Here is a 26,752-nt window from a genome sequence, read left to right on the forward strand (position 1 = left end):
CACATTAGAGATAGAGGCTGGGGGAAGCCAGTTGGGAAAGCATGGGGGCTGAGTCTGATACCCAGGGCTCAGATAAGAAGCTGGGTATGGTGGCACATCTTTGGAAATTCCAACACTAGGGAGGCAGACCCCTGGGGCTTGCTGGCCAGCCAGCCTAGAATAATCTGTAGACCCCAGCTCTCAGTGAGAAACCTTTTCTCAAGGTCTTGCTTAAGGGTAATAGCTCCTGATGGCTGATGCCTCCGCAAATATACATCCACCTACTCATACACACAAATATGCACACAAGCCCCACCCCCGTGATTGTCTGTCTGTGTCTCTGTCACTGTTTGTCTCTCTGTCTCTGTTTCCCTCTGTATCTGTCTCTCTGTCTGTCTCTCTCTCTCTCTGTCCCTCTCTCTCTCTGTCTCTGTCTCCATGCTTCAACAAAGGTAACACAGTCATTTCCCTGATATGAAAAGACTGGAGGAAAGTGCTTAGTCTGCTGGTAATGGTTGTTACTCCCCAATGCCGTCATGACTTGAGTCAAGCAGCATGTACAGGAGGCATGCATACCTTTTAAACTGAAGCAATATTCTTCAGAGAACCTATGCCCTGGAGATCTCAGAAAGATATGAACAAACAGAACCTTTGTCCACAAAGTCTTGCACACATTCATCTAAAGAACAACTCTAAATTTAGCTCAAGTTTAATCAGTATTCTTGATGAGTGTGAATATGTATATGCATATATACACACACACACATATATATATCAAAATTGAGAATTTACAAATAAGAACTGAGGCACTTAGCCCCATGATGGATAGGTCTTTAGGATAAATCTCAAAGAGGGTATACTTCCTTCCGTAATTCCAGTAATTCAATTCTACTTCATACAAAGACGTGTGAAGCTTAAAGTTGGCTGATTCGAAGAAGAGAGGAGCAGAGAGCGTTCTGTGAAGCCAGCAGAGCACGCCAGTGCTGTTCCCTGGAGATCCCAGAGTGTTCAGGTTTTGTGCCTGGAGAGTCTGGAAATCACACTGGATCCGCTGCAGGGTTGATGTCTCTGGAAGGTGTGATTACAAATGATCAAAGTGCAGAGGAGAAGTGAAGTTCCAGCAAAACTGAATTGTATTTATAGTTCAGACCAAGAAATGTGGCCGAATTCTGACTGAAGAGGCTCAAATGCCATGTCCACCCTGTGGCCTCTTGACACACTGGGGCAGCGGGCTTGGAACACTGTCTTTCTTTTGCCCAGAATCCCTAGCGCAGGTTAGTCACACAGGCCGGAAGGATGAACTTGCAGCAGGCCCATCCTGTGGTTACCACTTCCCTGGGATGGAGACTCCACATTCGTACCAACCCACATAGTAATAGGGGGTTCCAAAACCAATGTGTCCAAAGCTGACAGGCTCCTGGCGGTACTGGCGATAGTAGCCTGGAAAGAGATGGAAAGACCAGAGTTACTGACAGCAACCTTCTCACCCCACAGTCTGCTTTCAGACAGAACATTTTGGTGAACATTTCTGAGTGTTGTTTGTGAATACACTGGGCCAGTTTGATGTGTCACAATAAAAGCAGGTCTACCCTTAAGGCGTGTTTCATTTCGTGGGTGATAAAACCTTTCTCACTCGGCACCAATGAATGTGATTTCGGCCACCATGAGAGAATCCATGGAGTAAGGCACTCTGGTCTGCGGAATCTACACATCACTCAACTCCATTCTGTTCTCTGAGTTCAGAGCTCCTGACATCCCAAAACTGCTCAACTCCAAAGTTTAAGCCTGAGAACTTGGAGCAGACTTGTAGATCTTTCTAGAAAAAAAAAATCTGAACATTGCTGACTTCTTGAAGTAGAAGGATGTTCAAACACTCTTAAAATGTCTGGGGACTTCTACTGCTCCCAACTTTGGCTTCATTTCCCTCTTGCCAAATAATGACTAGCCACTACTCTACCAGAGAGTACACCAGCCAGTCACGGTCAATTCTACAACCTTAGCACAGAAACACCAAGGAAGACAGATAACACAGGGCTGTAACAGAAGCTGGGACACTGAAAGAGCTGAAAATATATGAGCTGTGTAGATGTTGTATACTTATTGTGATAAACTAAGCTGGCTTACATATTTGACCCAACATGACTCTAGATGTTCCCAGTGAGGAATTGTTAGATGAGGCTACAATTTAATTCAGTAGTCTAAGCAGATTATCTCTACAATGTGACCTTACCTGATCAGGTAAAAATCTTAACAGAAATGACTACTAAGTTCTAATAGAAAGACGTGGTGGAAGGACTCCACTGTGCATTCACTGTCCATGTTCATCCATACTGTAAGACTCAACTCATACTGCCTGTCCTGACAACTTTCCTTAACAGCCTTGAGTGTCTGCCTCCCTTGATTCATATGGTCACAATGAATCCAATTCCTTGATAAGAGGTCAACCACATGGCACAACCTGTTGTTATTTATATATCACAGTGTCCACTATCATGAACCTTCTACACAGTTGTTTTCCCTTCCTGGTGACAGAGCTTGTTTCTGAGAGCAGGTGTGGGGTCTTATATAACCCCACTGTATTGCCAGTCTCTCGAGGCCACCCCAAGGCCAGCATGGTGGAAGTGCTTTAGTTCCTTAATTCCTTCTTCTTACCCTTTATAATACAACATTAATCTCTACATTATAAGTCAAAAGCTGAGTACCATACATTTTCTCATTATAGCCATTTCCTCTCCCACCCCCAATATAAAATAGCAGTTCTGATCTTCTTACCTTGAATGTTGGGGAGGGCTTCTATATAAGATTGAGGCCCTGTTCTTCCATCCAGGTGCGAATCCACAAACTGACAGTGGTCTTCACCTCTTCCCCAGCTGTCTCCAATGCTGTAGAATGTGTCTGCATAAGGGAATATCACAGGTCATTGACTACTAGAGAGTGTCACTGTTGGGTTATGAGTTAGAACAAGCTTTTGAGGCTGTTTAAATTGCGGTGATTACTTAATTCATGTGTTCCATAGTTTCCATGTCTGAAAAATGTTTGTAATGGCACAAATGTCATTAAGCATTATAAGAAGCCAGCAAGAATTTATATACTAAATATTTAACACATGTTCAGTGGGGGGACCTTGAGCAATACAACCAGCTCTGGTGTGTAAATGATGGACTTCTTAATGCCCAAATTTCCAGGGAGAATAAAGAAAAACACAATAAAGAAGAGATTGGAAGTCAGTCAGGACTGTGTAGTTAGTTAGAAGAACCTATTTCCACACAGATTCAGACACTGGGTGCTGTCCGTGGTGCTGAAGCACAACTCAAGGCTGGACCACCTTGTGTTTCCCAGGCCAGGGTCTGGAAGATGATTATGCAGTCTCTCCTAGAGATTTTGAAGGGAAAGAGATGTAAAGAGATAGGTAGAGACACATAAAGATGGGAGAGGGAAGGAGAGAGGGAGGGTGGGGGGAGGGAGGGAGGTAAACTCCAGAGTTGGGGATGGAAGGGAAGGTGTGGCTTTGATAAATGAATCTTTTCTAGCAAGAAAAATAAATAAATTAAAAACTGTTCAGTCTGGTTGATTTTGGATTTGGATTTTGTTCCTAAAATTCAGGGAATATATATATATATATATATGTATATGTGTATATATGTATATGTGTATATATATATATATCTCCCCTAGCCTCACGTGTCCCAAGGCATCAGTTTTCCAAGTCAGTAATTGTTGGTTTTGTGTGTCAACTTGACACAGCTGGAGTTATCACAGAGAAAGGAGCTTCAGTTGAGGAAATGCCTCCATGAGATCCAACTGTAAGGCATTTTCTCAATTAGTGATCAAGGGGGAAAGGCCCCTTGTGGGTGGGACCATCCCTGGGCTGGTAGTCTTGGGTTCTATAAGAGAGTAGGCTGAGCAAGCCAGGGGAGGCAAGCCAGTAAAGAACATCCCTCCATGGCCTCTGTATCAGCTCCTGCTCCCTGACCTGTCTGAGTTCCAGTCCTGACTTCCTTTGGTGATGAACAGCAGCATGGAAGTGTAAGCCGAATAAACCCTTTCCTCCCCAACTTGCTTCTTGGTCATGATGTTTGTGCAGGAATAGAAACCCTGACTAAGACAGTAATGGACAGAAATTTACCATAGCTAACCATGTGTAAGACTTACCTTTGAGATTGTCACTGAGGTAGATCTTATACCTTAGAGAATTACAAAGAACGACTCCCACAAACTTTTTGTACCATGTTCGTTTCACATACTGCCGACCATGGCAATCAGTGTAGCCAGGGTCATGCTTGAAAGCGAATGGGATCCAGATGGGCTCACCACCTTGACAACACAAAAAACACTCTGAGGTACAGTGGGTTACAGGGGTTATTGTTCCACACAAGCTCTCAGACAACTGCCTTCCTTTCTCTCTGGGCTTCTCTGAGCAAATGTGTATTCTTATTTTTAATACTAGAGTACACTGAAGTATTATGGGTTGGATCCAAAATGTCCCCCAACAGCTCATGTGTTAAAGGTTTGGTCTGCTTTTGATGGGCTGTGGAGAGATCACTGGATTAGGAGGGCTCTCTCTTCATCATGGGTTAACCCACTGATCTATTCACACTGGAATCAAGGAGGGGCCTGGTGAAGGATGGTTTTAAAGGGGTCTCACTTTCTCCCTCCCACCTGCCTGCTTGCTGCTCTGCTCCACATATCCTTCAGCTAGAATGTTCTACCTCACCTCAGGCCTAGGAGCAAGGGAACCATGGGCTATGCTCTGAAATCTCAGAAAGGATAGGCCAAATAAGCTCCTCCCTTCTGGTGTTCTCAGGCCTTTCATCAAGGCATCTGTACTGGCTAGTTTTGTGTCAACTTGACACAGATGGAGTTATCACAGAGAAAGGAGCTTCAGTTGAGGAAATGCCTCCATGAGATCCAACTGTAAGGCATTTTCTCAATTAGTGATCAAGGGGGAAAGGCCTCTTGTGGGTGGGACTATCTCTGGGCTGGTAGTCTTGGGTTCTATAAGAGAGCAGGCTGAGCAAGCCAGGAGAGGCAAGCCAGTAAGAAACATCCCTCCTTGGCCTCTGCATCAGCTCCTGCTCCCTGACCCGTTTGAGTTCCAGTCCTGACTTCCTTTGGTGATGAACAGCAATATGGAAGTGTAAGCCGAATAAACCCTTTCCTCTCCAACTGCTTCTTGGTCATGATGTTTGTGCAGGAATAGAAACCCTGACTAAGACAGCATCCAAAAACTGACTACAGAATCTGAAGGGCAGGGTTCTTTCTATGCTAGAGTATTTAGATCTTGGTATTTCAATAGAGGACTTTCAAAGCTCACGAAAGACATACGTCTCAAGGAAAAGCAGCTGCTGGGCTCATTTGACCTCTGGGACATGTGACAGTATGCCAAGTCCCTCAGCCTAGAAGCCTTCTCTTTCCATCCCTCTTATTCCTATCTTGAACTTGAAACACAGATCTTGCTCAGGTCCTTGGGGGAGGGGGAGGGAAAAGGAGATAAAATGCCCTAGTATACTTGCTGCGTTTTGCCAACTTTTTGCCACTTTATGATGCTCATGGGGACCATGTAAATAAAGTCCCGATTTTACGGGTATTGGCTATTCCCATCAATATCTATGTTAAAGCATTTTCAACTGATTCTCTTCTTCAAAGAGAATGGAGGGTGGATGAAAAGTTGTGCAGATGTAAAGTGCTCCACCATTTCTATTTGTGGGTCACCATAGTGACTGTACAGCTCACACCCACCATTCACATCTCACGCCCACAACCGGAGTGTCAGAATCCTCAAGATGGGAAACTCACCTGGTGGCCTCACAACCAGCAAAGGATTGTCTGTGGGTGAAAAACAAGTAATTGACTTTGTAACATACGTTGCAGTTGGGAAAATGTTGAAATGCCGACTATAATTAAAAGAGCTAACCAAATTGGAATAGAGAGAAGAATGATAAGGCTTGTTTATCAGATACCAAAAGTATTCCATAGGTTTCACTTTGCAAACATTGTCTTTTGAGAAATACTCTCTGAGCAACTGCTTTAGTGTTGATACAGAAGCTGTGAGTTTCTGAAAGTGATGTTTTGAAATTGTGTGCTATGAAAGCAATTCATGTGTGTGTGTGTGTGTGTGTGTGTATATATATATATGTGTGTGTGTGTGTGTGTGTGTGTGTGTGTATACTTCAGGTTGGCCAGATGGCTCAATGAGTAAGAACGTGGTTTCATCCCTAGGATCTGTGTGGTAAAAGAAGACCAACTCTTGAAAGCTGTCCTCTGGCCTCCACATGCACACTGTGGCATGCACACACATACACACATGCACATATGCACACACATACTCCCTCACAGGCACTCTGTGGCATGCACACACACACATGCACATATACACTTTCTCAAAGGCACACTGTGGCATGCATACACACACATGTATACACATACTCTCTCATATGCCCATTGTGACATGCTCACACATATACTCTCACAGGCTCACTGTGGCATGCACATACATACTCTCTCACAGGTGTACTGGCATGTACATTCACACATGTGCACACACATACTCTCTCACATGCACACTGTGGTATGTATATACACATATGCTCTTTCTCTCTTACACACATATGTGTAAATAAATTATGTAGAACTTTGTAAAAAAAACCAATGCTCTTGTTTTTAAACTTCTCATTTGGGAAAGTGTGGTGATTTCTTAAACTGTTCTGCATACTATAAAGTCACACATATTTTTCGATTCTTCAGTGTTTACCCAAGAGAAGTTAAAGTACAAATCTAAACATTTGCATATAGACACTGATAGCATCTTTGTAATTACCAAACAGTAGAGATAACTTAAATTACAGTTGAATGGGTTGCATGAACAGGCTGTGGCACAGCTGTACAATGAAATGCAGACCAGAAGAAAGAGAAATGACAGACTAACATACGCAATGCATGGATCAATCAAAAACTGACTATTAGATAGCCAGGTGGTGGTGGCTCACACCTTTAATTCCAACACTAGGGAGGCAGAGGATCTCTGTGAGTTCAAGGCCAACCCAATCTACAGAATTAGTCCCAGGATAGCCAAGACTATGCAGAGAAATGCTGTCTCAAAAAGCCAAAAACAAAACAAAACAAAAACAACTTCCAAGAAAACAACCAAAAAAACCCCCAACCAAACAAAAAAATGATTATTTGGAGAGAAGCCAGCCAAAGGAGTCTACACTTTAGGGCAGGAATATGAAATCCTAGATGACATGTACTTAGTGGGAGGGACAGATTGTGCAGGACATCAGGGGGAAGCTGATGGAGGACACGCCATCTGGACAGTGGCCAGGGCTAAAAATACTCAAAATCTATGACATTTCATATCTAAACGTATATATGCTTTAACTGCAAAAATCACTTCAGAGAATATAAAACTTGCTTTTGAAAAAGTTTTGCTTCAGGAAAAAATCATTTTTCAGGTGGGGTTGGGGCAGGCCTCTGCTACACTGGACCAGGCCTCTGCCCACAGAACCAGTTTGGGCAGTACATTGATTTTCAAATATACCGTGCAGGGACTCAACAACCAACACTCTCTCCTCTCTGTCGCTCATCCTCTCCTTATTTTAATTTTTGCAGTAGTGGGAGGAGAAGGCTTCATTCATTCTAGGCAACAATGACCACTGCGCTACATCCTCAGCTGGAAACCTGTGTTTCAGGGCTCACACCGTACAAGTCTGAGCATACATAAAATCGCAGAGCTTCCCCTCCACACTTAGAATATGCTATCACCCTAAATTCCCCTTGTGCTTCTATAGGCAGCTCGCTCGTTCTGGCGCCATCTGCTCTGCTTGCAGTAGTGATATCAGTTTAGGAGGAACAAGGTAAGGGTGCTACTCCAATTCTACCGAGCAGAAGGAGAGGGGTGAAGATGAACAGTAGCAAAACAACAACAACAACAACAGCATCGGGGTCACCGACCTATTCACAGGGGTTGCCTAAGACCATTGGAAAACATAGGTGTTTACGTTAAGATTCATCACAATAGCAAAACTGTACTTAAAAGGTATCAACAGAAATATTGTATGGTTGGGGTCACCCAACATGGGGAGCTGTGCTAAAGGGTAGCAGTATTAGGGAGGTTGGGAAGCACTGGGAAGAAGTTAAACTTTAAGTCCTTAGTACAAATACTTCTGCTTCTTCTTAAAAATAATCTTAAATGTAGACTTGACTACCCGGAGAAGCAGCTGTCTCCCAGGTCATCTAAGGTGGTTTTTTTCCAGCTATTTGGAATAAAAATGTTGTTCTTAAACTTTAAAAGGTGTGCTTGCACATGCCTATAATCCCAGAACTCAGTAGCCTGATGCCAGCCTGGGCTAGATGACCATTTCCAGGTCAGCCTGGGCTATTCTGTCTCATTAAAACTAAAACCAAATAAACAAACAATAAAAATTCCAGCAACAAAGAAAGCTCTGAAACTACTTTATGCAAATGAGCCAAACTCATCTTTGGATTGAAAACTAAATTTGTTTTCCTTTCATTAGGATTTGACCTCAGATAGGGACTCCATGGGAAGACCAACAGGGTCAACTAACTTGGTCTAACTCTCAAGCCCCTTGGGGGCTTCCAGAGACTGAACCACCAACCAAAGAGCAAGCATGGACTGGACCTAAGCCTCCTGCATATATGTAGCAGATGTGCAGCTTGGTTTTCATGTAGGTCCCCCAACAACTGGAGCTGGGGACTATCCCTAAATCTGCTGCTCACCTGTGGATCCTGTTCTCCTAACTGGGCTTTGTCTGGCTTCAGTGGGACAAGATGCACCTCGCCCTGACGTGACTTGATGTGCCAGGGTCGGGTGATACTCAAAGGGGATCCCCGTTCTCAGAGGAGTAGGGACAGGAGGAATAAGGGGAAGAGTTGTAAGAGGGGTGATGGGAAAGGGGGGCTGATAAAAGAATGTAAAGTGAATAAATAAATTAATGAAAAAAAGAAAAGAATCTGACCTCAGTTCTCTCCTAACATAATAGGAGGGGGTGTTTGTTTCATAAAAAGAAACCTGAACTCATCCAACAGAAAAGAAGGCATTTTCTTGCCTCACTTTCTACTCTGCCAATAGCTATTGTTCTGATAATTTCTCTCATTTTCCAAAGCAAGCAATACAAAGATGACCATGCCCGTACCTGATTCTGTAACAAATGAGACTGAAGGGCTGACAGGCCCATAGCCATGAGGGTTTTTGGCTTGAACTTTGAAGTAATACCTGAAATAAAAAGAAAACATCTTTTAAATGAGAAGTTGACTTGACCTCTGGGTAAGGAGACAGATTCTTACAAGCATGCTTGTAGTAAATTTGGAGTCGTGTTTATCTGTCTTTAGACACACCAACACACACGGACAGAAATAGATGGTAGATAAATAGATAGATAGATAGATAGATAGATAGATAGATAGATAGATAGATAGATAGATAGATAGATATAGTAGAGAGATCGAGAGGCAGAATGAGACACAGGGAGAGATGTTATCCTCATGTTTTTTCCTGAACGTTCTCATTTTTGATAATTTCTTGAATGGTATAATTAATACAGCACAGGCACATGGCTGATGGACTGGAACAGAACACTAGGCTGGTGGTTGCTCAGAGTGCTTTTCCTGGAGCATCCAGGCAAACACTGGGTGACTCTCCCAGTCCATCCTTCAAAACTGCTTAAGACTCGGAGGCTCCAAGAGAGAGGAGCTGGGGGCTAGAAAACACAGAGTAGAACTCAAACATTAACTTAATCAACATCTCCACCTCCGTGGTAGATTCAACACAAATATGGCTTGTGACTGGCAGGAGAGGGTGGTTAGAGAGTGGCCTCTTCAGTACAACTCACACGACAGTCCTGTCTGGAGCTTTGACCTCTCCAGGCAAGAGAAGCAAGTCCAGGAAGAGGAAGTGGGGGACAACCTGAGGAAGGAAGTGGGGGACAACCTGAGGGAGGAAGTGGGGGACAACCTGAGGGAGGAAGTGGGAGACAACCTGAGGACAGAGGCTTTGCTGCAGGGCCAAACTTTGTCTAGGAACACAGCGTGTTCTGGAAAGCGTGGCGTTTTAGTCAACTCGTTCACTGAGAAAGAATCGGAGTCTACAAGTATTTTTTACTTTGCCAATATTGATGCTCAAAGAAGAACTCAGGGCCAGTACTTGGCACCACTGCTGTTAACTCTTGCGACCTCCTCATCCCAAGGTTCCACAAGGTTCTTCTAGGACTCATGAATGGTGACTCTTTGAACCTTAGAAATAGTGTTTTCCTCTAGCTCTTGACTAGAAGAAATGTCTCACTTAACTATTTCAAAATCCTTTATCTGGTTAAGCTCGGTACAGATGCAAGTACTGACTAAACAACAAAAGAGTTTTCAGGAGGGCCTGTTTACATTCAGAGGTAACCACAAGCCATAGGTGATGACATCGCTACCTCTGGTCTCATAGCACACAGACATTCTCCTGTGCTTTCAGTTACCGCTAAGAGGCAAGCCACTCGATAAAATCTTAAATCATCCAAATATTCTGACTATTGATTTTTTTCCCATTTCAATTCTCTTTTTAAAAAAGATACACACAATTAAGAACATGTTTCCAAACCTCAGTTGACCCAGAAGTACACGTTTCTTGATTATTCACACTCTTAGTGGCTGTGGAGTGGTTTATGGCACAACCCCATGTGGGCAGTTCCAACAGTGGGGGGAGGGGGCTGCACATATCAACAACTCTAGTTGAATTTTGCCAACACTTTTTTTTGTCTTTAAAGAGAAGCCATTCAAAAATTAGGAGTCCAGAAACCACGTGGAACCCTCCTGCTGCACAGTCCTCACACCCCTGATGGAGTGTGATCCATTTAAGACTCAGCTTTTTACTGTAAAATTGGATTTTAAAATATGCAGACTCTAAGGAGTGACAACGGCAGGACCCTTGTTTAGTGACTAAGGTAGAATACACTTGTTTTAGTTTAAAAACAAAAAACAGGATCTGACATAAACCACCAAGTTTGAGACTCTGGCTCTTCCCTTGAGCGGATTGCTTTCTTGTCTTTCCTGAAAGACAACCTGCCCCTCCCCCCTCTCCCTGGAGCAATTTTGCATTACTTCACCTTGCCTACCTGTTCTCTGGGTTACTGAGCCATATTCCTTCAACCTAATTTTCTCCTAGACTTGCCTGACTGGCCTTAGGCTCAGAAGATCAAGAATTCCTCCATTATATACTCTCCCTAAGCTCCCTAAGGACACTGGCTATGGGAGTCCATATCTGTTTTTCCTTTTTAACATCTGTCTCTCCTGCCATGCAACAAGCCCCATGAGGACAGTGTTGTACACTTCAAGAGGGCTGCACTGCATCTAGCTCACCTCTGTGCAACTAAACCCTGGCTCAAAATAAACAGAAAGAACTGCTTGAGTGAAGTTTGGACCTAGAGCCATGGTTAGAACAAGTACACCTCTACCTTACACCATCACCTGACACTCAAAATGGCAGAAATCCAATATGGCAGCCAACTCTGTGGAAAGAACATTGGGCAGGAAGAGGTCAAGAGACTAAGATTCAACTCTTGTTGCTGGTTGTTATGTGGTGAATGCACTGGAAGGCATCTTCCAGCTCTCTGATATGTATGGTGGATGTGCTATAGAAGAAATCATGACACATAGTAAAAAAGAAGGCTGGCCCTGTTCCATCTGAGTCTGTTGCTTTTATTTCCTCTGGTCAACTTTTACTACTAGGAAAAGGAATGAAGCACTTTCTCTATTCCCTGACTCACTGCTTCTTTCCACCTGCCAAGTCCTGCAATTCATAACAGCTTATGGAAGCTTGATTCCAAGGAGCCTAAATGTCACATTAGAACGTTGCAGGGAATGCTCCCAGCTTTGGGGAAGTCTCCTGGTAGCCTGGTTCTGGCCAGATCCTGTCCTCTCTAGCAGATATCTGTTTACTGAGTGACTTATTCCAGACTTTTCTGTACTCCACTGCCTGTGGAAGCCATTTTGAGCTCTTCACTGCAAACCCACTGGCTCTATACAACAGTGTGGTGGTACGTCTGGACATCCTGCCAGTCACGACCTATTCAGGATCTGTGAAGCTATGTAGGATGATAGGATCCTGTGAGCCCACTGCCATTGTGAAATTGGCTATGATGGGAGTCCCTGAACCACAGGCATTGAAAATGCTATAAACCAGGGCTTTCCCCACCCGACACCCAGCTTCCCAGATGGTCAGTTTACCAGCACACCACTGCCTGGCTAAGGCATGCCCAGCTCCTTACACATGTTCATTGACCAGGTCACTTTCTGAGAGTTGAACCTCCCAAAACAGACAGCACAACAGAAGAGTAGACAGACACTCTCATGTGGACAAGTTTGACCACTTTCTAAGCAAGTGCCATAAACCTTGGCTGACAAGGCAGTGCCCTCTCATCAGTAGCCATTCCTCTTGTTGTGTCTTGTAGTCTTCACTAATGTATGCAACACATCTTTCCAGAATGTTCTGAACATCTACACCACAAAGCTTCCGTGTCACTTAACATGGTTGGCAAATACTGTCCCGTTAATGTCATATAGCAAGGTTGTACTACCTAAATGTTACATTAGTGAAACTGAATCAGTTCTCTTCTAACACATAGAACAGCCTTTCTGCCCTTAATGTAATGCCTAAGAGAACGAGAAATGGGCACAATTGTTAAGCAACAACCACAATACACACAGTCTTAAGCAATAGGCATGGCACGTGGTGAGCCTTCATTGGTATCCCATGAGCTAAACCAGGAATTCAAGGAAATGGTGATGACTGACTAATCCTTGTTTCCAACCAAAGGATACTATGATGAAGCTCACAGGTCCAGCCTTTTGTCTGTATGCAACCACCATGCCATACCTTGTGTTTGGCTTCAAGTTCTCAATGGGCAGATGGGTCACTGACGAGGTCTGAGTTGACCATTTATTCCGGATGAAGTCCTCATAAGAGGCGCTGTAGACCAGGTATCCTGGAAACAGGAAGAGGGAGAAACCTGGTGACCACCAAGGAACCTGTTCTAGTTTGCTTTTTCTGTTGCTTCAATAAACACCATGAACAAAAGCAACTTGGGAGAGGAAAGGGCTTATTTCATCTTACACTTCAGGTCAAAGTACATCATGGAGGGAAATCAGGAAAGAAACTCAAGCAGGAACCTGAAGTAGAACTGTAGAAGAATGTGCTTCCTGGCTTGCTTCCTCTGGCTTGCTCAGCTTCCTTTCTTATGCAGCCCACACCCGCCTACCTAGGATTTGTACCACCCACGGTGGACTGGGCTCTCCCACATTAGTAATTAAGAAAGTCCAATGGCTGTGTCTATGGGCCAATCAGATAGAAGCAGTGTCCCAGTTGCTCCCTCAGATAATTCTGGGCAGTGTCCAGTTGATAGCTGAAGCTAACTAAGAGGGAACCAAATCACACAGAGGTGTGATAGGGAAGGGCCGAAGCATGTGTACGTCTGCGTGATGTATGGCTCCATGAAAACCTCAAGGAGAGCAAGTTTCACTGTGATTCAGGATGGTTCACTTCAGTAATGTCTGACCAATTCCAGTGGGGACAGCAAACTCAAGTGCTTTCTGCTGGCTGGCTGGTTTCCTACTTCTCTTTCTGCTCTACCAGTTTCATTCCCTGTCGTCACTCACCTCATAGGGCTAATTACATCTAATCTTGACTGCACATAGGAGAAAGACGTGAAAGAAAAATGCAGTGCCCTGCACTTAGTATTTAACTAAGCTGGACTCAGACAAGTGTTGTTTTCCCTATCATATGAGGACTATAGATAGATAATAGATAGATTGATAGATAGATAGATAGATAGATAGATAGATAGATAGATAGATAGATAGATAGATGGATAGATGCTGATAGAGAGATGATAGATAGATGGTAGGTAGGTAGATAGATAGACAGATAGATGATAGACAGACAGATGATAGATAATAGATCAGATAGATGATAGACAGATAGATAGATAGATGCTGATAGGTAATAGATGATTGATAGATAGATAATAGATGATAGGTAGATAAATGATTGATAGAAAGATAGTAGATGATAGATACATAGATAGATGCTAATAGATAATAGATGATAGATAATTGACAGATAGATAATAGATGATAGATTGATAACAGGTAGATGATAGATAGACAGACAGATAGATGATAGATAGATAGATAGATAGATAGATAGATAGATAGATAGATAGATGATAGACCATTTGGAGAAGGGGAGATGAAAGGAGAGAAAAGAGGAGGTGAATATGGCCAAAGTACATGATACACTGGAATGAAAGTATGATTCTAAAAACCATCACTTTATACAATGAATGCATAAATAAGAATTTAAAAGACAGACAAAACTCAAGATTCTTGGTAGAGATGTACAGTTGTCCTTTATATGAGATGAAGAATAACGACAGTGACTGCCAGGCATGTGGTGTGACTGAAAGACTCCCTCTGACCCTATTTGCCTTTAAAACTTGCCAATTATGGTGCTGGGGTGATGGCTCAGCAGGCAAAGACCCAAGTGTGAGCACATGCCTTCCTAGAACCCCATTGCTGGGGCAAGGAGGGGCCATAGACAAGAAGACTGCTGGAATTTCTGGCCACCAACCTAGCTCCATGTCCAGTTCCAGTCTCTGGGACTAAGTGGAGGGCGGCAAAGCAGGCATTTGCTGTCCTCCTCTGGTCTCCCTGCACCTATACACAGGTACACAAACACCACACACACACAAACACAGAGAGAGAGACAGAGACAGAGACAGAGACAGACAGAGAGACAGAGACAGACAGAGAGACAGAGACAGACAGAGACAGACAGAGAGACAGAGAGAAGGGGTAGAAGTAGGGAAGGCCATTCATAAAACCACATTCAATCAAAAAGAAACTTCTCAGTGGTTTGTTATAGACCTCCTTCCTCCATTGATCTCTGTGCTTTCTGTTAGAAATGTGCTATGCTTTACAGAGATTGGTCTCACTCAGCACACACCATGAAAGAAAGAAGCAACTGTCAGTTACATCGAAGGCTCAGACCCACTCACCCACACTGACTCTGTGCCCCTTAACCCTTCAGCCACCACTGGCAGGATGCATGGGGACTGTATCTCCCAGTTCCTTACCCTGGATCTGGGCCCACTATGTAAGCTCCATAAGAGAAGCTAAGAGAAGCCCCTAGAACATTCCTGAACACATTTTCTCTCCTTAAAAGACAATGTTGGGGTCCTACAGCAGAAGCACTAGAAGGTCAGAGTTACAGAAGTGACTCCTGCAGTGGGTAATGTTGATCTCTAACCTCCAACCCTAACCCCACCATCCAGGAACACTTTCACACAGCTCACAGGCCTGGAAGGAGCCATGTACAAAGGAGCTGTTCATAAAAGGACCTGCAGATTCTCTTTCTGTAAGAACTCATCTCAATAGACTCATTCTCAAGTGTCATCTAGGTAGAGTAACAGAAACAAGCATCTCATAGGCCAAAGCCCAGAGGCGGGGCTTAAGACCCTCAGGGTATCCTTCATTCTATCCAATGCCCACATGAGGAATTGGGAAACACACAGGCTGCTATGGGAGTGGCCAGCAGGCCTGGAAGGAGGAGATTCATAGTAGTGATCCAGTAGAGCCTTTTTAGCATCCCCTACTATAGGACCTCTGACAAGTGGTTGCCAGGCTGTTTATTTGCAGAAAGACAAAATATTGGACATTTGTGGTACTTATATTTTTCATATGAGAAAACAAATTCTAGCAAGATGATGTATGTATGACTCAAGGTCACACAAATCAATCTAGGATTATAATTCAGGACTCTGGCTTTCATCCAATGTTCTCTTAACTACCCACACTGCTCCTGCAGTTACCCACATTCCCAAGCCGCTGAAAAAGATGTCTGCCTTCCCCATCTTACCTGTCCATCTGTTCATCCACCCATCTATCCTCTCTCTTACAGACCAGTTGGAACTCTGAGCATCTACCTAGGACACACCTGTTACCACATCTCCAGGGATGGCTTTGTTCCAGTCCACAATGACAAAGGAGTGGCAGCCTTCCATGGCGACCACAGTAATGTTCCGGGGAGCATGCTGAGGAGGCAGATCACTCTTTGTCAGGTCGTTTGGAATGAGTTCGTCCAGGCTTTCCACTTGGAAATGGTCCAGAGCATCAGTCAGGGAGCACGGGGCTGTTGGGTCTTTACTGAGGTATGTGACATAAGGAGCTGGAAAGAACAGAGATGCCCAGTTGGACTTCTTTTTTTCTTTTTTGGAAACAGAATCATAGAATTTGCTGCATGGACTCAGGCCTACAATTTAACCTCTTCCTGCTAAGACTCCAGAGACATCTGATGCTAACTCAAGAACTCACCCCTGGGGCTGAGGAGATGTCTCTGAGGATAAAGGACATGCTACACCAGAATAAGGACCTAATTTCAATGCCTAGCATCCGTGTGACAGTGAAGCAGCTGTGGACGCTACCCATAATCCTAATCTTTGAGAGGCTGAGACAAGGGATCCCTGCGGTAAAGTGGCTAGCTAGACTACAATAATTGACACGCTCTGGGTTCAATAAATGACACTACCTTAGCATACCAAGTGCAGAGTGAGCAAGGAAGACACTGAATACCAAGGTCGGGCTTCCACACACGTGTATGCCCCAACACATGCATGTATGCTCATTACACACATGTACATAAGCAATGTAAAAGAACATACTCCTATCTCTCTTTACAGGCCCATGTGCACATAGATGGCTTCAAAATGTCTCTTTGTCCCATCAACATTGATGGATGTAACTTCAGTGTGATTTGGAAAGGTCCTCTGACTACAATTTGGTATAATATAAACCTCCAGCATTCTTCCACGCCTATGCCCTCAGATTCAGAAAAGTGTGAGTCCGTTAACTAGCATCACTGCATCATGTTTCACCTCCTCAGCCGTCTTGAGGCCAGAGAAACAGGTGACATACTCAAGCTCTTTCCCTAGGTGACCTCCTGCAGAGCTCTGGGACCCTCACAATCCTCTTAGAAGTTTGAGCATGAAGCCAAGACCCAAGGGGCCCTCTGCAACATTGTTGATCAGCTTCTTACATTTACAGCATGTCCAAGCCCTTCCTAACCACAGGATTTCAGTAGCTACAGGAGACTGTGAATATGCAAGCCATGGCCTGGTACCCTGTTACAGTGAGAATGCGCTCATGAGCCATGGACAAAGAGTAGACTCTGCTACCAACCCACAGCCCCTTTGATTGTATTTCATTCTTTAAAAAAATGTTAGGAATGCCAAGGAATTGAAGTTAAGGCTTTTCCACTCAAGACCCTCAGGTTCTCTCCACTGAAATGGCTAGAAATCTCTATTAAAGACTTTTGCGTCTTTGGGAGCAATCTGTGGAAAGGCTAATGGTAACACTGAATGGTATCATTATGGTATCATAGTATAAACGGTATTGGTACGTATACCACTAATGATAACATGACTCGTTCCCTTTCTGTTGTGGGACAGCAGGGAGGGGAGGGAAGGCTTGGTGAACTCCACCAGACTGCTGAACACCACAGCAAACACTGGCTTCAGCCCTGGAATGCTGCCTCAGGCTAATGGTCTTGCCCTTTAACTCATATGATGAGACGCCCAGTCACAGCCTCTTAGCTGGCAAGACGTCTTCTCTGCTCATGGCAAGACATTTGTTTTGGAAACCGAAAAGCACGATGTTAATTTAAGCTGTTGCTTGTCTCCACGCAGTAAATACTAATCTGACTGTCTCACTGATGCAGTTCATCAAGGGCATGGGAAAGGGAATGGCGTGGAGCAGGGAATCCAGCCACACAGAATTTCTGATTAAAATGGCTTTAGCTGCTGAGAAAGAAGACGGGAGAAATGAGTCTCCAAAGCCCAATTCTTTGAGTTTAATGAAGTTGGAGAAGATAACTGTATAAAAAATGGCGTTGGTTCTGCGGAATGATCAGGACTCGTGACAGCATTCACAAAGCTGCACCATCCAGCATTCAGCAAGCCATGAACAAGTGGAGGTCCAGCCATCCAATTTACCTTCAAAAACAAAAACTGGCCCCCGGGCTGGGAAGATGGCTCAGTGTGTAAGATCACTCTCTGTACAAGCGTGAGGGCCTGAGTTTGTATCCCCAGTACTCACATTAAAAGGTGGGCATAGCAGGGCATTCCTTTAACCCAGGTATTGGAGTTAAATCTACCTGACCTGGAGTCAGGTAGACCCTGTGATCTCCCTAACCAGCCTTGCTGACACAGTGAGTCTCTGGTGCTGGCAGAAAGGGGATAGGGTAGAGAGTGACAGAGGAAGGTATCAGATGACCTCTGGTCTCTGTGTGCGCACGTGTGTGCGCACGTGTGTGTGTGTGTGTGTGTGTGTGTGTGTGCGCGTGCGCGTGTGCGTGTGCGTGTGCATGTGCGCTCGCAGACACGCTCATGTGGACACACTCACTGAGGTCCTCTGTTGAGCACTAATAGCTCTCTGGTCCTCCTCTTGTCTGACTTTTGCAAATTAACACCCATCTAAGTGAAATGGACTCACTAAAATACCCCACATGGAAAATTCACCCCAGGGAAGCATTTTCTTAAAGTGTCAGGCCAGGGCTTAGTTATGCTGTCTTCAAGGAGCAAAGCTTAAAATCAGTTTCTCCAGTTAAGGAAGTGATATTCACCAACAAATCTCCTCTTTCCAGCAAGGTCAAATTCTTCCTCTGGGAAGGAGCTGACCGTGCCCTGCTCTGGGATGACCTTCGGTGTGGCAGCAGTGGTTGAGAGCATGGTGCTGGTCGGTGGCCTTGTGGTCTCAAATCCATAATCTGAAAAGATGTGAAGTCTTTGTAATGGCATGGTACCAGAAGAGGCACTGGTTGTAATCTAAGGATACTTGTGACTTAACTGTGGATACACACACACACCATACAAACACATACATACATATATTACAGACTAGACCTTCCAATACATAGATACACATAGTACATACAAATATTGCACATCACACCACATATACAACCATACCACACACACATAGAGAGAAAGACATCACACACCACCTAGATAGATAGACACACAACACACACACACACACACACACACACACACACACGTATACCTCACATACCATACCAGACCTGTCCCCCCTACACCAAACACCAATTCAAACACACAGATATTTATACACACGCATATCAAATATCATGCCACAGTACAGCTACACCATACACACATATAGACACAACACATACCCTATACAAATAGACACCACACAACACATACATATTCAGATATACACACACACCACATGCAAATATACAGATGTCACATACAGTGATACACACACCCATACCACATATCACACACACCATACACAGAGACAGCCACACTCGACATATACAGATACACACACACACACACACCCCTCCCCTTTAACACACACTCTAGATCAACTGTTATATGCAGTTGCATATTATAAAAGGGAAAGAAAGAGGAAGAACAAAGACACACATGTACCCACAAACATGAAGTTTGGGGAATAGAAAAGGGGAGACCTTTAGAACTTTCCGGGCTGTGTTGTTCATGCCCAAAGCTAATTCTTAATTTCCTTTTCTTTTTCTCTTTTTACGCTATAGAAGATCACAGTGGGGATAGAGAGATGCTCAGTGGTTAAGAGTTCTTACTTGTCAGGCAGAGGACCTAGATTCAGTTCCCAGCACCCATAGCGGGTGGCTCACAACTTTTGGCACCTCCAGTTCTGCAAATAATGCTCTAAAAAGAACCAGCCTTTTAACATTTAAAAAAGAAAATAAAACTGATTCCCTTAACTGCTCAAAGATGGAAGGGGCAGAAAGTCAGTTTTTCAAGGTGCTGAGAAATCTTCCTGGATTTCCTAGTCCCTGCTGCTTTTCTTGCAAATCAATCTTCATTTGAAAACTGCAGGGGGTCTCATTTAATTATGAATAAAGAGAGCATCAAAAGCAACACTGTTCACAGGGTTGTAGCTCAAGACACCTGAGGCCAAAAGGTGAGAGGAGGCAGACCAGGGCTTGGGCAGCAAAGGTCCGCACCAGGTGGGCAAGTCTCCAAGGTGAGCGGCTCACTTGCAGAGGCCATTCCAGAAAGACAAGACAACTCCAGGGTCCTATGGGTCGCTAAGAGCAGCTGCTATTTCTTAAAGAGACTGCGGGAGCTGGGTCAGGGGCATCCTGGAATTCTGAACTTGACTATTTGAAAAGATTCCGTGACAAGAAACCAACACATCTCCAAGCAGCGTCTATATTATTTAATTAGAAAAGAAAAGAAATAAGAAAGGACAAAGTGTTGACTTACAGGCGAGTCCACTGGGTTCCTCCCAGGGACCTAGTCGCTGCTTATGTCACTGCCTGCCACTGCTAGGTACTAGCAGTGTGTAGCAGCACATAAAAAAAAAAAGACTTGTAACTAAAATAAGATCCTGTGATTAGAAAGCAAAGTGGGATTGTCTCCATACCGTCATCGTATACAACATAGTCCTCTTCTGTGGGTAGTGCAGTGTCAGTCTCCAGGCCTGAGAAGTCATCTAGGGAGGAAGAGGGAAGAAGACCCATCACCACGTGACTCTTCCCGGCACTCTTAGAATTCTGCCCCCAGAACAGCAGCTCACTCATCCTGAGCATCTCCCGGAAACCAGCCACCAATACCAGTGTCTCCTCGGTTTTCCAGAAGACTGGCAATCCGAACCCTCAAACAGATCTCTCTCTGAGATCAGAGAAAGGCAATCCAATCAATACCTTTTACTCAGGAGCAAACCACCCTGCTCTGTATTTCCAGAGCCTTCTGCTACCCTCCCAGTCACCTCCACCCACCTGTCTGGACTGCTCTAGACCTGGAGGGAGGGCCACCTGTGCCTGGACAAGCCTGGACACATTTGTTCAGAGATCAGTCAGGAGAGGGGGACCCTGGGTGGTGACGAAAATCCCCTTCCCTGGGAGCTCATGTTATCTGCCTTTATTCTCCACCTAATTCTACCTTGCCATTAGAATATTCTAGAACCAGGGCGATTTCCTGCCTCTGCTTCCTTGTAGCTTGGCAGACAGCATGACTTGAGTTTCCCTTGCTTCTCTGTGTCAGCCAAGACCATGCCCTGATGTAAAGCTCTTCCATTTTGGTTGAAATTCGACAGTTCCTGCAAATGCAGCAATTTGGTTAAGGTGCTTGCTTCTCTAGCCCCTGCCCTCATAGCCTTGGGGGACCCTAGTAATTGCCAGGAAAGGTATTTGTCAATTATATGACATTGACTGACTCAGTGGTTAGCCCTAGCTACAGGGGACTGTGAGCCAATTCTAAGGGGGATTGAGAGTCCTTTCCTGCAATTCCTTTGTGCCCTAAAACTGTCCCCACTTGTAAGTAGATGGCAGGCTCAGGGTTTTACAGAGAGCCTTCTCTGCAGCCCTACCACCTAATTAAAAGACTCATTGTCTCAAGTCACCATTCCCAGTGTCTTTGCTTCCCAATGACCTTTTACTGTGGCTCAGGAAATTGCTTCTGACTAGATTCCTTGACTTGCATATGAGCTTTGAAGCCAATGAAGTTTTGTCCAAACAGCTCAGAGGAGCTCCTCCTCCTTATGACCTGAAGCCCATGCCAGCCACAATACAGAACTCTCTAGACACAACGCCTTCTTGAGAAGGGCGGAGGGGATAGCATGAGGAAGGTGGCTACTGGATGCCTTCTGAACTTTGGATGCTCTGAGTGGATGTTGTGTGAGTTACTAATCTTCACAACATACCCTTGGGATAATAGTGTTTATCGCACCCACTTCTGTGTTCCACACTGGGGCTCTATAGGATTTGTAACGGCCTGAAGCCACACAGGGGCAGAACACAAAACTGGAGTTTCAGGCTCTTTGGCTCAGAGAACATGTCTTTCTACTCCAGCACCTCTATGTTTCAGAGCTGAACTACCCAATCCAACCATCTGTGAACCCTTGCTGTCTGACTCAACATTCCATAGGGAAACAAAGGAAAGCAAGTATCTAAATTCCCATCTCCCCGGAAACCACATGTATCCGTCTGGCATTTTCTAAACTGTTAGAAGACACTCATCTAATTTACCTAGCAACGTTTCTGTGTAACAATCCTATCAGTTCCCTTGGAGCTTTTAGTAAGCATTACACATTACACCAAGCTTAACATGCTGAAGTCAGCTGCTAAGGCAGCAGGCAGGGGTACTCAGCTGTCACCAGCCCATAGCATCAGGACACGCACAGCCACCCTCGACTGCCCTAGATGGGCACCAGCATCCTGGATTATCATCCCAGGGTGATAACCTGTGCTCATAGTGATTGCTACTAAGGCCAGTTCCAGTTCATCCACCCTTGGGGGAAAATGGTCATCTTTTCAAAAAATCCCAAGCATGGTTATCATTAAATAATATTATTATCCACAGGCCAGGGCAACATCAACAGCCTGAAGCCAAGATGGCGCAACTCCTGACCAAATTCAAGTCTGTTTGGGGTTCATGGTTCCTGAAGTTTGGGTATATCTTACCATTGGTTCCTGATCTACCTCCCTCTGCCCCATCTGCCAGTTGGGTTTTTAGGAGCACAGTGTGACTTTCTTATTCACCATGTCTATTTCATTTCCATTATGTCTCCAAGTTTAAAAAAAGAACAAAAATGTACATTTTTAATATCCCGGATGAAACAGAACAGGGAGAAGCAGGTTTCCCTTTGTGGATACCATGTTCACCGAAACTCCTTGAGATGCTGAGGTAGCTGGTACCTTTCAGAAGGTCACATGTATTTTTTTACCTGTCAACTTAGATCACCTCTTGTGGTGACCAACATAAGGCCTCTGGCACAAGGGAACATCTCACAGAGTCATTTAACACATTTCTAAAAGCAAATAAAGTCACTTATTTGTTCTCAGAATTACCACAGTCTTCTCTCCAAGTAAGTGTATCATCTGTACGTAGCGAGCCACATTTCATCAGAACGGATGACCTCCTGACTGCCGTACAAGACCATCTGGAACTATGTAAAACTGGGTATCTTATAAGGCAACCTAGATCCGATGTCAAAACTTTGACATTCATATAAAAGTGGCTTCCAGACATAGGCATGGAGGTATAGCCAAGTCTTCCCAGCCACAGTCATGTAAAAGAAATAACAAAACAAAACAAACAAACAAACGAACGAACGAATGTTTGATGTCTCCACGGAATTAAGGCCTCAGCTCCAGAGACATTAAAGTAGCTTTTTTTTTTTTTTTAAAGTTTGTTCTCCATAAAAGTTTGGAGGGAGGAAGTTGACTCCAGCCTTGGGAAATTAGGGACATCCCCATATGGTATGGTGTGTCGACTGGGAATACATCCCAATCGTTGTCTTTGTATTTTCTGTCAGGAGGGTGAACACGGCAGGCTGGAATTGTCTTCTATAATGATGAATGTGTAATCTTTCCAACATGTAACAAGGTCACGTTACAAATTCTTGAATGTTCAGTGGGCTCAAAGCACTTCCAGAGATGTGCAATCCTCCAGTCTAGATCCTGGAAAACAAAGATTAATGGTTTTAACTTCCCAGTTAGACAACTCAGAATGCTTGTATCTTAAGATATTTAGATGCCTGAAAAGATAACCTGGTACCCTGAAAAACTGGAGACATGGAAGAGTCTGTTATCTCAGCTCCAGAGGTCCATTACTGAGAGGAGAAGCTAATTCTAGCTAAAACTAAAAACTAAAAACTAAAACCATGGTCCTAGTGTATGTGAGTATGTGTGTGTGTGCGTGCACGCAAATGTATGTACTTGTGTGTGTGTTTGCTCATGTGTGTGTGTAAAGAGAGAGGAATAAATGCAATAATACACAGGAAACAAGCATGTAATGTAAATCTATGGCTACGGGAACATACAGCATCCATAACAAATGAGGAAGTAACCATAAATAACATAGTTGCTGGCATGACCAAGTAGCCCATGGTTATTACTAGAACATTCTTGGAAGCAATTTTCAAAGGAAAGGAGGAGACATGACTTAACCAAAGGAGCCAAGAGTTGCACGTTTGAAAAGACGCTTTTAAAGCTGGAACACTGGAACAAAACACCAGGACTTTACAAATGGAATGGACTGTCCAATGGCAGCTGAAGCAGGGTGAGGACAGAGGATTGGAAAGGTCACTCATTGATATTTTTACTGCCACCAGTACAGGTTCCAAGTCAGAACTACTGTAGCAATGAACACTGCAGCTCCTGGGCTGAGGGGAGCCACAGCCAGGATGCTGTCTGGGTAGTTTTAACTGAGGACAGAGGGAGCCACAGTATATACACAGCAAGTGCTTATTCAGGATTGAACTCTACTTAGCACAACAAAGGAGGTTGTGTTAAGGGAATGGGAAGGTGAAAAGCACAACTAGGGCATGGATGAGACCCAGGAGTTTCTGTGGTTCTGTAGGGAAGACCAGGAACAGGTCTTGCTCCCCTGATGCTGGGGCTTTACTGGGACCATCTCTTCTCTAAGTGCCATTGCAATATTAACGGAGCATTCTGCAACTGATACCATCACAAGGTGCTCAGCTGACAAAGAACTCATGTGTGTTACATAGTTGCTGAGCAAGCTTTCTATAGCACTCTGACTCTTTTCACACCTCAAGCCATCTTTGCAACTAAGTTTCTACACAAGAGGCAGGCACTGTGGCTGGTTCCTGGTCATAGTAGATAATGATATGTTAAACTGGAAGCAAGTGGACAGAAAGCCATTGGAACCTACTGTAGAAACTCAGAAAGTAATAACATATGGGTGTTAGCTAGTGGACCAGCCTAGTGACACAGAGAAAAACAACAACTCCAAGACATAAAATGGGGGAGAAAAAGACTAAGCACTGGGGGGAGGGGGAGGAGCTGAGGACTCTGAGGGGTGCTGTGGGGTCTGTGGTCCTGATGTTGGGATATGTTTATGAATCGTCTCATTCCTGAGCTCCTCAGACTGTAGATTAAATATCCACAGCTCGGTATACATCAACCACACCTCCGTGAAAGGGTTTTAAATTAAAATACAAAGTAACTACAATTGTAATGAAAACAAGAAAGAAGACATTTGAGTTTTAGGGATTGCTGATAGAGAATGCTGAGTGCACTGAAGGATTTTAAGGCTAACTCAGAGTCCGTTAAACATGGCGGAGAGATGTGCCGCTCTAGCCAAATTTAATTTTGTGCCAGAGTCTGTGTTTATTTGTTCTTGATTTCAAAATACTGCCAAGAAGTATATTAGCCTTTGGGCTGGACCAAGGAGACAGAAGAGGAGATACAAGTGAAATGAACACTCTGCATTGTGGTTGAAGGGGAAAAAAAAGCATTGACAAGAAATGCTGAGGAAATCTACTGGGTTTGATGCCAAATTAAAGTCTGCAGTAGGAAAGTGTCAATGAACGGCCTCGCTGGGGGTCCTTTAAGATTCAGCCCAAGACCAAACAACCCTGAGATTCCACCTCACACCAGTCAGAATGGCTAAGATCAAAAATTCAGGTGACAGCAGATGCTGGCGAGGATGTGGAGAAAGAGGAACACTCCTCCATTGTTGGTGGGATTGCAAGCTTGTACAACCACTCTGGAAATCAGTCTGGCGGTTCCTCAGAAAATTGGACATAGTAATACCAGAGGATTCCACAATACCTCTCCTGGTACCATCTCCAGAAGATGTCCCAACCATTAAGAAGGACACATGCTCCATTATGTTCATAGCAGCCTTATTTATAATAGCCAGAAGCTGGAAAGAACCCAGATGCCCCTCAACAGAGGAATGGATACAGAAAATGTGGTACATCTACACAATGGAGTACTACTCAGCTATTAAAAAGAATGAATTTATGAAATTCCTAGGCAAATGGATGGACTTGGAGGGCATCATCCTGAGTGAGGTAACCCAATCACAAAGGAACTCACACAATATGTACTCACTGATAAGTGGATATTAGCCCAGAAACTTAGGATACCCAAGATATAAGATACAATTTGCTAAACGCATGAAACTCAAAAAGAACGAAGACCAAAGTGTGAACACTTTGCCCCTTCTTAAAATTGGGAACAAAATACCCATGGAAGGAGTTACAGAGACAATATTTGGAGCTGTGACGAAAGGATGGACCATCTAGAGACTGCCATATCCGGGGATCCATCCCATATTCAGCTTCCATATGCTGACACCATTGCACACACTAGCAAGATTTTGCTGAAAGGACCCAGATATAGCTCTCTCTTGTGAGACTATGCTGGGGCCTAGCAAACACAGAAGTGGATGCTCACAGTCAGCTATTGGATGGATCACAGGGCCCCCAATGGAGGAGCTAGAGAAAGTACCCAAGGAGCTAAAGGGATCTGCAACCCTATAGGTGGAACAACATTATGAACTAACCAGTACCCCTGAGCTCTTGACTCTAGCTGCATATGTATCAAAAGATGGCCTAGTCAGCCATCACTGGAAAGAGAGGCCCATTGGACTTGCAAACTTTATATGCCCCAGTACAGGGGAATAGCAGGGCCAAAAAGTGGGAGTGGGTGGGTAGGGGAGTGGGGGGGAGGGTATGGGGGACTTTTGGGATAGCATTGGAAATGTAAAGGAGGAAAATACCTAATAAAAATATTAAAAAAAAAAAAAGATTCAGCCCAAGAGAAGTACAAAACAGCAGAGATGGAAATCAAACCCTGGCCTTACAAACCCTTTTGTTTACAACCAACTGTTACAAAGTTGGTTATCTGTGGAAAAGTTGGTTATCTGCCCTAGTTACATCTCTACTTCCAGAAACAAAC

General features: G+C 44.2%; 1 protein-coding gene across 4 annotated transcripts in view; it reads right to left on the reverse strand.

Moving 5' to 3' along the window:
- Positions 1-641: 641 nt before the first annotated feature.
- Fndc1 (fibronectin type III domain containing 1) overlaps positions 642-26,752 on the reverse strand; it is an 88,617-nt gene continuing 62,506 nt past the window's right edge. For all 4 annotated transcript variants that reach the window (XM_029471661.2, XM_029471659.2, XM_021149094.2 and 1 more), the window contains 9 exons: positions 20,464-20,532; positions 18,650-18,793; positions 15,968-16,198; positions 12,851-12,959; positions 9,132-9,211; positions 5,776-5,805; positions 4,132-4,293; positions 2,752-2,874; positions 642-1,419 (listed from right to left, as the gene is read on the reverse strand). In XM_029471661.2, the coding sequence (XP_029327521.1) occupies positions 1,304-1,419; positions 2,752-2,874; positions 4,132-4,293; positions 5,776-5,805; positions 9,132-9,211; positions 12,851-12,959; positions 15,968-16,198; positions 18,650-18,793; positions 20,464-20,532 (1,064 nt within the window). In that variant the 3' untranslated portion in view covers positions 642-1,303. The remainder of the gene's footprint in view (positions 1,420-2,751; positions 2,875-4,131; positions 4,294-5,775; positions 5,806-9,131; positions 9,212-12,850; positions 12,960-15,967; positions 16,199-18,649; positions 18,794-20,463; positions 20,533-26,752) is intronic.

Source organism: Mus caroli, unplaced genomic scaffold (genome assembly GCF_978045245.1).
Source record: "Mus caroli unplaced genomic scaffold, Mus_caroli_1 scaffold_18, whole genome shotgun sequence".
Classification (NCBI taxonomy): Eukaryota; Metazoa; Chordata; class Mammalia; order Rodentia; family Muridae; genus Mus; species Mus caroli.